At 65.5% G+C, this 12,020-nt stretch overlaps 2 protein-coding genes across 2 annotated transcripts; both read right to left on the bottom strand.

The window, feature by feature from the left end:
• Nucleotides 1-1,185: 1,185 nt before the first annotated feature.
• Nucleotides 1,186-2,027, bottom strand: INS (insulin). The gene is made up of 3 exons (XM_017669266.3): nt 1,990-2,027; nt 1,595-1,797; nt 1,186-1,313 (listed from the first exon to the last, which is right to left on the bottom strand). The coding sequence occupies exons 2-3, from the start codon at nt 1,779-1,781 to the stop codon at nt 1,186-1,188; spliced, it is 315 nt and encodes a 104-aa protein (XP_017524755.3). The 5' UTR covers nt 1,782-1,797; nt 1,990-2,027.
• A 2,222-nt stretch (nt 2,028-4,249) lies between these two features.
• TH (tyrosine hydroxylase) lies at nt 4,250-11,101 on the bottom strand. The gene is made up of 13 exons (XM_017669257.3): nt 11,015-11,101; nt 9,395-9,607; nt 8,647-8,821; nt 8,295-8,383; nt 7,988-8,055; nt 7,707-7,757; nt 7,340-7,485; nt 7,124-7,259; nt 6,910-6,979; nt 6,281-6,337; nt 5,968-6,063; nt 5,562-5,695; nt 4,250-4,644 (listed from the first exon to the last, which is right to left on the bottom strand). The coding sequence occupies exons 1-13, from the start codon at nt 11,099-11,101 to the stop codon at nt 4,485-4,487; spliced, it is 1,482 nt and encodes a 493-aa protein (XP_017524746.3). The 3' UTR covers nt 4,250-4,484.
• Nucleotides 11,102-12,020: the final 919 nt, after the last annotated feature.

Raw genomic sequence — 12,020 nt, 5'->3', positions numbered from 1 at the left:
GCACCCAAGCCCAGGACCGGCCGGGTGGAGCCTTCAGGGAAGGTGTGGATTGGTTTGGCCTGGGGAGCCAGCAGGCTGGCCAGGCCAGGTCACCCGCTGACCTCCCAGGCTACACAGCCAGCCCAGGCAGCCCCCAGGCTCTCTGGCATGCCCGGTGGCGGCCTAGGCAGGGTGCCCAGTGGAGCACCTTGGGCTGTAGAGGGCGCTGAAGAGGAGAAGTGTCAGGAGGCCTGAAGACCTAGACCCTCAAGGGACCTTGTCCTCAGGCCCGGACGGCACTTGGGATAAACGCCAGGTCTGGGGGCTCAGAGCCGGAGGGCAGTGCTATGGGGAGATGTGGTCCTGGTCCCAGGACCACGAGCTGTAGTCCTCAGCAGGGACGTAGCCAGGGCCCCCAAGGGCTGGGTCTAGGGCCCCTGCCCAGTGCCTGCAACCTGCGGAGTCTGTCCCCCAGCTTGCGGGGGCCGTCTGGCCCCCCAATTCCTCCAGGGCATTGGTGGGTTCCTGTGGCTGGATCTCGGCTGGGGGCCGCAGCTGGGCACACCCAGAGCTGGGCATGGTGGGGGGACTGAGAGAGGCCCAGACTCGGGCAGCCTCTCATGCCCTCTGTGTCCCCTCCCCCTGACCAGCCACTTCACTCCGCAGGGCCTCCATCTGAAACAGCCCTAAAAGCAGAGGCTCGCTTGGCTGGGTGGGGCAATTGCTGGGATGTTCTCATTCCCTCACCTTGAAAAGCTCTCTTGGGACTCTGAGAGCCGAGGGCTTGTGAGCTAGGGGTGTCAGCCAGCCCTCCAGTTCCCCAGCATCATAGAGACCCCCACAGCCCTTCTCTGTCCAGTCCTGGAGCAGCCAAGTCTGTAGAGGCTCTCAGTGCCCAGGGCAGGGTCAGCGGGCAGCTGACAGCAGCCTGTCACCTAGGGGTCTCTGCCATGTGCCCTGGGTCCAGGCTGCCCGCATGCCTGTGGCACCCAGTGAGCATGGGGAAAGTTTGGAGGGGCCTGTGAGACAGAACAGAAAGGGGGTCTCCCGACAGGAGCCTCATGACCACCAGGTGGGCCAGCAAACGCCCGACCGACCTTGTCCAGCTCCCTCCCCAGCCAGCACCTTGGCCACCATGCCGCTGCACAGACACACGACCAAGGCTCATCCGAGGGGTTTATTGGGTCACGGGGGACCAAGGGCGCCCTAGTTGCAGTAGTTCTCCAGCTGGTAGAGAGAGCAGATGCTGGTGCAGCACTGCTCCACGATGCCACGCTTCTGCAGGGGCCCCTCCAGGGCCAGGGGTTGCAGGCCGCCCAGCTCCACCTCGCCCACTGCAGGAGAGAGAGGCAGGGGCCATCAGGGGCGGCGTCCCTGCCTGCCCCATCCCCACCTGCCGTGCCCTCTCCACTCCAGGAGAGCCCCGCGTGGTTGCATCTGCCCAGAGCAGGGCCCCAGCAGGAATGGGACAGGGGCCTTTGGTGCCCGGCACTGACCAGGGCACATGTCATGTTTAGGATGTGATGGGGGGTGGTCACTGTCCTGAAACTCCCGCCCAATGCCCCCTGGTGCCAGCTAGGGAGCAGCGTGGGCACAGGGAGATGGCGGGGCTCACCCTGCGGGTCCTCAGCCTCCCGGCGAGCCTTGGGTGTGTAGAAGAAGCCACGTTCCCCGCATACCAGGTACAGAGCCTCCACCAGGTGGGAGCCACACAGGTGCTGGTTCACAAAGGCCTGGGTCGGAGCAGGCGCCCAGAGGGCCAGCAGAGCCAGCAGGGGCAGCAGGCGCATCCACAGGGCCATGGCAGGGGTCGGAGACCTGGGGGACTCACAGGGTTAAGCGCCAAGGGACACGTGCCCCGCCCAGGTCCCCCACCCTGTGCTCACCCCCAGATGCTCTAAGGAGCCCACATTCTTCTGTCCTTGAGAGGTGGCGTCTGGGGTCCAGATGCCCTTGAACCCCTAGCGGGCAGCCCCAGCCCCAGGCTGATGTGAAGCCCCCCGGACAAACCTGCGTGCTGACTGTGGCCTCGAAATGCAGCTGGTTCTGCAGGGCTGGGGGCTGTGGGGCCCTGCTGGCTTTATAGCCCCCCACCTGACCACCGGGGGTGGCAGATGGCCGGGGGCTGAGCCTGCAATTTCTGGATCATTTCCCCCGTGAAGGCCCGCGGGAACATCTCCTCGGCCGTCAGCACCTCTTGGGGCCACGGGGTCATTAGAGCATTAATGAGGAGCCGGTGGCCTGCACGCCCCACTCGCAGCTGGGGGCAATTGCCTCCCCAGCCCCAAGCCCCAGGGGCCTTGTCTGCGCCGCATTTTCCACATTACACCAGGGAGGGGTGGCTTTCCCTCCATGGTCCCGACTTCTGTCACCCTCAAGGCCCACAGATGGTCCAAGGCCATGGGGTGGGGGGCATGAGAGGAAGCTTGGCCCCTGCTCACGGCCACACCCCGCCGCACCCGCTGAGACCCCAGCCTCAGGGCTGCAGCACGGAGGGCCAACGTTGGGGCTGCTGGCCATGCGGCCATCACCTTCAATGTGGGGATGGCAGACCCCTCTATGTGGACGTGGCCCCAACCATGTCCTGCCCAGGTGCCCCATGGCACCCCCACCCATGCCCATCTCCCGGGTGCTGACCTCTCCCAGACCCGGCCCCACCATAGCCCTCCTCAGCTGTCATATGGGCCGATCCCCTGTGGTGTCCCCAGCTGCCTGGACAGGGGCCCAGTTCCCTGGCCCTGCCGCCCCTGAGCCCCTCTTGGTCAGAGGTAGGAGGAAAGGGCGAGCTCTGCCTCCCCCGATCTCGCTGCAGCCCCAGGGCAGGAGCAGCCGGGGAGTCCTGTGCCCTGGCTTCAGCACGGACCTGACCCCAGCCAGGAAGCCAAGAGCCTCGGCCCAGGTGCTGTCCTGGAGCCATGGGACCACTCAGGGCCAGGCCCACCTGCCCTGAACTCAGGCTTCCCCTGGGCGGGGTTCTGAGGAGAGCAGGTGCCAGCTCTCCTGGGGTGTCTCCCTGTGGCTCTTCCAGCCTGGGCTGTGCTCTGGTAGTTCATGCTGTGGGCACCCCAGGCTGCCACAAAGCCCTGTAGTCCCTCTGAAGTCTCTTCTCAACCCCAGGGAAGACTTCGGGGTCTCTTGAGAGGGGTGTGTGGGGCAGGAGGCCAGACTGGAGGGGTGCTCAGGTGAGGACAGAACCCAGGGGTCCGTAAGGCCAGAAGGTGAGGCCAGCAGCCAGCCCTTCCACAGGGCCTCAGTGAAGCTCACAGCCACCAGAAACAGCCCTAGTTGGGGTTTCAGGGGCAGAAGGGATGTGGGCCCTGGAGGGCTGGGCTTAGAAAAGGTAGCTGAGGCATAGGTGATGGGGGAACAGACTGCCAGTGGGGGCTGGGGAAGAAGGCTTTGCCCACGAGGGTCCTGACAGATGAGTAGGAGTTTGTCAGGACTGACATCCTGAGAGCCTAGAGCCAGGGCCCTGGCGAGGTGGCTGGAGGGAGTGAGCAGCGCCTGGAAGACCGGCTGGAGTCCCCCCGATCCTGTAGGAGCTAAGGAGCCAGGCACCTCCCAGGAAGCCCCAGGCTGCCCTCTCCAAGGGACAAGGTGGGAAAGGGGATCCCTGGGCTGGGCCAGGCCTGGAGGATTCCAGGGCTCTAGCTGGAGGATCATGTCCAGACCCCTCGAGGGTTCTGGGGGCCTCTTGCAGCACCCAGATTCCAGCTCCCCACCCGCCTTGCTGAGGACACTAAGGCCCAGAGAGGTGGTCTGGAAACCAGCTTTGCTGAACCTCCGTGAGCACACATGTCAGGGAACCACTCCCAGGCCCTGCTCAGGGTGGAGTGGGGTGCAGGGATCAGAGGCAGCTGTCTCTCAGGCCCCCACTCCTCCACATGCTATCATGGCCTGTCCCCCTAGAGCTCTATCCTCCTCCTCGTGGGGACACTGGGTTTCAGGGAGGGCCCAGCCTGCGGCCCTGCCCGGAGACACCCCCCAGCTGTCATAGCTCTGGGCCCTGCCCCCACCACCCAGCCCCAGCTAGGGCTTCCACCTGCCAGGCCCCCACCTCAGAGCTTCTGGGGGCTCAATGCACGCTGGTTCTCAGGGGCACAGGGCATCCAGGCTCAGAGGGGCCTCCTGTCTGGCAGGAGCTGCCCCCTGGGGTCTCCCACAAGGGGGAAACAGAGGGGAAAGCAGACATGAGGGGCCAGGGCTGTGGGGCAGGCGGCCCTGAGTGGGGCACACAGGAGCAGAGGCCAGGCAGCATCTCAGAGGGATTCTTTTATTGCGATGGTGGCCATGGGCAGCGCAGCAGGGCACAGACACTGGCGGGCAGAACTGAGCAGCAGCAGCGGTGGGGGTGGCAGGCACCCTCCGGCAGGGTGGCTCTCTGGCCGGCTCTTGGGGCACCCTGGGCCCCAGCCCTCTGTGGGCAGGCAGGGGCTGGGGAGCTGTGCAGGGCAGGGATACCCCAGGGCCTCCCACCGGGGCCCCCAGGGCTGCGCCCACTGCACCTAGCTGATGGCGCTCAGCGCCTGGGTGAGGGTCTGCAGCTCGTCCTGGACACCCTCTAGCGAGTGCTGGATCGTGTGGGGACTGTCCAGCACGTCAATGGCCAGCGTGTACGGGTCAAACTTCACAGAGAAGGGACGCTGGATGCGGGAGACATAGCCCCTGAGGAGGGAGCGGCACAGATCCTCAGGGGTGCAGTGGGGACCCGGAGGGCCCTGGGGAGGCAGGGAGGACCTGGGCAGCCAGGGCAGGGTCTGCGGCCCCCATGGAGGCTGGAGGCCAGAGGCAGGGTCTCCTCTGCCAAGGCTGCCCAGAGGCCCCAGGACCTTCCGAGCTGGCTGGGCCCTGGAAACTCCTGCGCAAGCACGCAGGCAGGATGGGCACTGAGGCCTCCTCCCAGCGCTGTGATGGGGGAGACAGGCCTTTCCAAGCGGGCCCCACCCAGTGCCCCAACCCTCGCTCCTCCCCAGGGTCCAGCTCCAGTCTCCTCCTCCAGGAAGACTTCCCTGGGTTGTGTGCCCTGGAAAGCCCCAGTTACATCCCTGTCCCAAACCGTGTGTGGGGTCCTGCCCTACCCCCCTCTCCATCCTGGGCACACAGTCCCTGGGCCTCAGTTTCCCCTGTGACAATAGCAGCCTGGCTGGAATATAAGATCCTTCCCAAGGACATGCAGGTGGGGGTGGGGTGGGGGGGTGGGATAGGGGGTGGGGCCCCCCCTGTGGGCCCCCCACGTCCCAGCCCGCCACTCCCTCCAGGTGTCCCACTCTGCCCTGGACCACCCCAGGCCCTCCTCCACCCGCCCACCTCATGCCCAGGTTGTTCAGAGGGCACAGGGCTGGGAAGGACCCCACACCCACTTCTTACAAAGGTCAAGCTCTGCCTCCTAACAGCCTGACATTGACCTGGCTTTGATGAGGCCCCCAGCCCTGCAGGTCTCTACCTGCCCAAACCTTTGGGAGGGTCCTGCTGGGGATGGGTGTTGTCACCCAGGTGTTCACAGTTTCCTCTGTGAAATGGGTTCACAGGTTCACACAGTCTGGAGGTGCAGTGGGGGTCTTGGCCCTGGGGCCCCAGCCCACCTGAACTTGTCCCTGGCATCGCTGAAACTCTCGGACATGAAGTAGACCGACTGGTAAGTCTGGTCCTGGTAGGGCTGCACGGCTGCCTCGTCAGGGTCGAAGGCCCGGACCTCAGGCTCCGCAGACAGGGCGTGCTGGAGGGGGGCCATCAGGTCACAGGACCCCCAGGCCTTGGGCCCCCAGAGGCAGAGTGCCGAGGCCTGATTCCATGGTGGGCTCTGGGTGTGGGCTCACTAACCCCTCCCGGGGTCCTGCCTGGGGACAGTGTGGGTGGGATGGGCAGAGACAAGATTTCCCCTCCGCCCCAGTGGGGTGGGCCCTTGCTCAGCCTCCCGGGAGGCCCAAATCCAGAAGGCACTGCCAGGGTAACCCCCCTGAGAGGCTGGGGATGGGGGCCTGGCCTCACCAGGAGCTCCCCGTAGGAGGACAGCAGCCCGGCACCGTAGGCCTTCACCTGGCCATTCTGCTTGCACAGCCCAAACTCCACCGTGAACCAGTATAGCTGGGGAGAGCCGGCAGGCCAGTGAGAACCAGCTGCACCCAGCTGTGGCCATGGGGCACCCCCACCCAGGCAGAGCCTTCTGGGCTCCGGGGGTCACAGTGTGGTGGTGACCCTCCCTGGACAGAAGCAGAGACCTCAGCCCGTGCAGGAGGGCCTGGCTGGAACCCAGGGTTCCTGAACCCACACCCCCCAGGGCCCTGCAGAGGAAGGAACCCACCGTGGACAGCTTCTCAATTTCCTCATCTGATGCCCCTAAGGACGCAAGGCCAATGTCCTGTGGAAGGAGAAGGCTGAGTGGGGGCAGAGGCTCAGGTTCCCATTGTTTGGACACCTGCATGAGCTGAGGGCACTGGAAGTGTCAGCAGCTCCTCTGGGGAGCTCCTGGGCACTGCCAAGATGGAGGAACCCTCCCTGGATGCCGGGACCCTCCTGGGACGCAGAGCTGCTCCAGGATCAAGCAAGGGCCCAGGACCGCTGCTCCTTCGGGAGCCGGCAGGTGGCAGCACAGGCCGGGACTCTGGCAGCTGTCCCCTCTGCCCTGGGGACCGAGCCGACCCTCGGAAAAGGGCTTTTTCCTCATCATTCTTATAAGGTGGTCTCCCAGGAATGGGTTCTGAGCACCCTTGACAGCTCCACCCCCCTCCGCCATGGCAAGACGCCTCATCTCCCTGAAGCCTGGCGGACTCAGGCAGGCAAGGTCCACAGAGGGCTCAGGCATGGTGCTAGGGCGGAGTAGCTCCAGGGACAGGCCACACACATTGCTGGCATGTTAAGATGGCAGCCCCCAGCCCCAGGCCACAGCCCCTCGGCTGAGGTCTGGCTCCTGGCCGAGCCTCCAGCACACACCTGGGAGAACTGGGCAAAGGTCCGGTTGGCCAGCATGGGTACGTGCCCCAGCAGTTCATGGCAGCAGTCCCTGCAGGGTGGAAAGAGGGGCTGGGATGGGCGTCAGCCGCCTGCCGTGCCCGCCCTCTGTCCTCCACTGGGGGCAGGCCTGGCCTGGGTGCTGGGCCCTCTGCCGGCAGCCGCAGGCCAGGCAGCGCATGCCGTCCACACTCACGGCTCAGGGGAGTGCATGGGCGAGGAGGCGTGGCGGATGTACTGTGTACACTGGAAGACACGGAAGGCTAGGCTGGCCAGGAAGTCCCGGGCGGACAGCAGGCCGGCCACGGGCCGCAGCTGGAAGCCCGTCCGCTCTGCAAGGACCGCGGGCAGTCAGGGTGCGGGGGGCTGGCACCGGGCCCCCCAGCTCCGCCCCTCCCACGCCGCAGCACACCCTTCAGGAAGCGGGACACGTCCTCCAGCTGCGGGATGCTGTCTTCCCGGTAGCCGCTGAGCCGCTCCAGCAGCTCGAAGGCTTCCAGATGCTCCCGGCAGGCGTGGGCAGTGTAGAGGCCCCTGAGGGTGGTGTACACCTCCTTCCTGCAGGGGAGGGTCTTAGGGCCTGTCCCCAAGTGGCCACACCCGCTCCCCACCCGGATCTCTGTGCCTGCTCCAGACGACCCCCAGGGCCTCGGGAGTCCCTCTTCACCCCATCTGATCGGTCCTGTTCGAGGCCACTGCCTCATCCACGGGGATTCTGGGGGGCCCTCCCTGCACTGCACCCCCAGGTCCTTCTCCAGCCTCTGTCTCCAGGGCCTCACCAGGTGGCGTTCTCCTCGGCTGTGTACTCCACTCGGGGAATAGGGTCGCCACTGCAGAGGGGGTCAGCAGTCAGCCAGAGCCCCTGGGGTGAGTGGGGGTGAGTGGACGGGGGAGGCACGCCTCTGAATGCCCTGGCACGCTGGCGGCCTCAGCTGGGACTTGGGGACCCCGAGCTGGTGACCATAGTGGCAGTGAAGGCAATGGTGGTGACAAAGATTTCCCTCCCCTTTGCCCCGGGCAGCATGAGGCTGCAGAACAGCGTCTGGGCGCGGGTCCTTACTGCCTGTACTGGAAGGCTATCTCGGCGATCATCTTCCTGCGCTGGCGGTACGCCTGGTCCGAGAAGCCCTGACGGCAGAGCGGCGTGCCAGTCATGAGGCTGCCCCATCACCAGCCCAGATGGGGCTGCGGCACCTGCCGCAGGGTCTGGGGCTACAGGCAGCCAGCTCTCAGCGGCAGCAGAGGAGCCAGGCAGCAGACAGACACCCTGTCTGGGGTCAGCCCAGGGTCCGTGCCCACCACCCTGGCCGCAAGGACGGGGGGACTCAGTGAAGGCCAGGAGGCCGGGGGTGGGGTCACCGGCTCACCGGGTGATCCAAGTCCAGGTCAGGGTCAAACTTGGTGACCAGGTGGTGACACTTGTCCAGTTCAGAGACTTTCCTTGGGAACCAGAGGACTACACGAAACAGGGAGGGAAGAGCCGCCTGAGTGACATGAAGGGGCAGGTGGGGGGAGCCTGGCGGTGAGGGGAGCCTGGCCCCCAAGGGCAGAACGCTGAAGCAGTGGGCGGGCCCTGGAGGGTGGGAGCAGGGCCAAGCTGGCAGTGGAAGCCCCCAGGTGGCACCACGTGGTCAGGTCTGGGATCCCCATGGGGAGCCTCTGCACCCCAGCGTCTCCGGGTCACACAGCTGCACCCAAGGGCAGAGGAGCCGGCCTCACGCTTGTTCTCCCCGGCGCTGCGCACGTCCTCCGCCACCTGGCGCACGGAGCCGAGCAGGGCAGGTAGGTTGGCGCTGGGCAGCTCGCAGCGCACAAAGTACTCCAGGTGGGGGCCCCCCTCCCGTGGCCTCTGGGCCGGCCGTGTCTCCAGGTGTAAGATTTGGGCTTCAAACATCTTAGGGAGCAGGAGAGAGAGATGGGGAGGGGTGAAGACCAGGGGTCCCTGCGCCACACCCTCACGGCTGACGCCTCCACCCCTGGACTCCTGTCACCCAGCAACAGGGCACACAGGTCCTGACGGGCCCTCAGGCCATGCAGCCGTCTTGGGAGCTTCAGAGTCTGGCTGTAATGTCATTTCGGTGTCTGTGCTCCAGCCAGTCTCCCTCCTGCCTGACCAGAGTAGCTAATGCAACCAGCTGTCATATTAGCCAGAGCCCCACCGGAGGCAGGTGGGTGCTGGGGAGCCCCACCTCCCTGGCTGCCCACCTCTGTGTGAGGTGATGGGTGTGGCATGTGGGAGCAACGCTTGGTGGCCTCTGTCCCAGCGTGTGAGAAGTGTGGTGGGGGCATGGGGACCCCCAGAGCTCCCGGGGGGAGAGCCCCATGCCCGGGACCCCTGGGGCCTTCTGCCCTCAGGGCCCTCAGGGGGCTGGGCAGCTGTGCTCCTGCCTGACTCCCATAGAGGGCCCTCCCCCTGGAACAGCCTGCGGGTGCACATGGTAGCCGTGCTCCCACCTAGCACCCTCACCTCAAAGGCCTTCACGGCACGAGACAACACAGGGGGCTTGGCGCCCCGCAGGGTGAAGAGCAGGTTCAGCATGGCCTTCCCATCCCTCTCACGGACAGCCGTGGCCTCCAGGGCCTCCCTGGGCTCCAAGGAGGCAGCCGCAGCCTCTGCCTTCTCCCGCACCTTGCGCGCATCCTCAATGAGGCTCTGCCGCCGACCGACGAAGCGTGGAGACTGTGGGGACAGCAGGAACAGGGTGCGCCAGTCCCCCTGCCCTGGAGTCTGACGCTGAAGTCCAGTGGCACAGGCGAGGGCCTGCTGCGTACAGTGGAGGGGGCTGGGGCCATGGCCCCCAGCAGCCAATCACCTGGGGGAGATGCTGCATCCCCTGTCCCAGGCCCACCCTGCCTGGTTAGGCAGCAGGAGTGGCGACTCAGGTTGCAAGAGCCACCCCACGGCCCCCAAGATGGACAGCAGCCAGAGGCCCAGGGAGGGCCTGGGGCCGTGACATCTAGCTCCTAGGAGGGACCCCCACCCAGTCCCACTGAGGGGTCTCTCCTAACAGCCCTCCCAGCCCTTCCCCACAGAGCAGGGATATGCGGCCAAACATCACCCTCTGGCTGGACACAGGTGTCCTTGTCCACAGCTATCCCCAAGACCATGAGCACCCCCAGGCCTGGAAGAGGAGAAGCTGAATGTTTTACCCCTCGGAGCTGAGCTTCCAGGAAGGTTCTGGTGAGCCTCTGTCTTGAAGCATCGTGGGGGGCACAGGAGGAGCCCCTCCTGACCCCACATTCAACCCAAGGGCTGGCGGACAGAGCCAGAGCCACGGCCCTGGGCCGGGGAGAACCTGGGGGGCACAGTGGGCCCCAGGCCCCCATAGGAGGAGGGCAGCTCCCTGGGAACCCGGTCGAGGGTCTCTACCCTACACCTGGCCCCCTGGAAAGGTGTCTGCAAATTAAATTTCTAGAACTCAATCCCTGTTTTCATTGAACAACTCACACTGAAAGCACATATTAAATGTGGGGGAGCTGGCTATTCCAGGGCATCCCTGAGGACAGACTGGGGACCCTCTTACTGGCCAAGAAGACCCCAGTTCTCCAGTTTCATGGAGGGGCCAGACCAGTGGGTCTGCCCAGGACAGTCCCCCTTGAAGTGGGGGCTCCCAAGTGGCAGCCAGTGCCTGGAGGACCACCTGAGTGGTCAGGGAGGCTCAGGATTGCTGGGCAGGGGAGGTGGGATTCAAGACAGGAGGGCCACATGGGACCTGGAAAGCCCGGCAGGAGGGTGGGAGGATGGATGGCCGGGCGGTGGAGGGGAGTCGCCCCCTAGCCCCCTTGAGCTCCAGTTGGGCGTTCCCCAAAAGAACCGGGGCCTGGCAACCTGCATGCCCAATATCCCCCCACTATGAGCTGCTGTCAGGGCCTGGAACACTGTCAAACACACGCTGGGCCCAGCAGCACTCACCCACGAGGTTCAAACAGCCAGGCACAGGGGCGCCCGCAGGCTGGGCAGAGGACACACTCTCAGCCAGGACTCCAGCGGCCGGCCCTAGACGACCGGCCATGTGGTCCCTGAGCTGGGGGCCACCTGCCAGCCTTCGGGGTACACCCCTGGGCTCCGGTCCATTCCCGCTCTTACCATGATGGCCTCAGCCTGCTTGGAGTCCAGCTCCGAGACAGCCCTGCGGAAGCCCTTGGCCTGCGGCGCGGCGCTGGGAGTGGGCATGATGCCGGCGAGGTGGGGCTTCTCCACGGCCCTCTGCTGGGCAGCCTCTTATAGGCTGGGCTGACGTCAAAGCCCCTCTGGGTCCCCCAGCTCCCACCCCCACCTCCTTCGCCTCCCTCTTCAGCCGCCTGTGCTGCCGGAGGAGAGGGTGGGCGGAGCAGGGCCAGGCAGGAGGGGGGCTCTGCCCCATTACATCTAATTGCATCCACTGACGAGGCCCCCAGGCAGGGTCTGTCCTGGCCCTGCTCTGCTCTGAACAGCGGGCTTGCTCAGCAGGGCGGGGGGGGGGGGGGGCAGCAGGCCCCACACCCCAAGTTGGGTGAAAGTCTCAATCTCAGCAGACGGCCCAGAAACCCCTAAGGGCAGGAGCCCAGGGTCAAGTCTGAGATGTCCAGACACCAGGAGGCAATTTGCCTTCCCTGCAGATTCTTCGCCCAGTTTCCATCAGGGTCCTGCAGTGCTTCCATTTGATACCGTCAGCAGGAGTGTTATCTGCTTTCTGCCTCAGCCCTTATGTCCTAACCTCCAGGCGCATCCAGTGGACCAGGAATGTTCCAGAAGGGCCCATCCCTCCCTTGTGGTGGAAACTGGTGTACTGGGCACAGGGGCTCCTGCCACTGCCCCTGTGGTTCCTGCCGCCCGTCTCCTCTGCCAGCAGCCCACCCTCTCACAGCCCACCCCTAGATGTCTGCTGTCCACAAAGCCCTCTGACCCCTTGTTTGGGGAGCACACCCACCCTGGGCATGGGGGGCCCAGGCCCCCGCTCCTGCCCCTCACTAAAGCTCCCCACTGACCTTGCCCCTTGTTCAGTTGGTCTCTGAGATTGTGGGTCCCCCAGTGACCTAAGACAACACTGCCCTCCCTCCTGGGCTCCATGCTCAGTGTTCACTCTGGGGTTCGTGCCGCCAAAAGGCCAGGG

This window comes from Manis javanica, chromosome 11, assembly GCF_040802235.1.
Source record: "Manis javanica isolate MJ-LG chromosome 11, MJ_LKY, whole genome shotgun sequence".
Taxonomy (NCBI): domain Eukaryota; kingdom Metazoa; phylum Chordata; class Mammalia; order Pholidota; family Manidae; genus Manis; species Manis javanica.
Note: the sequence above shows the minus strand (reverse complement) of the source record. Positions and strands in the feature narration are given on the sequence as shown.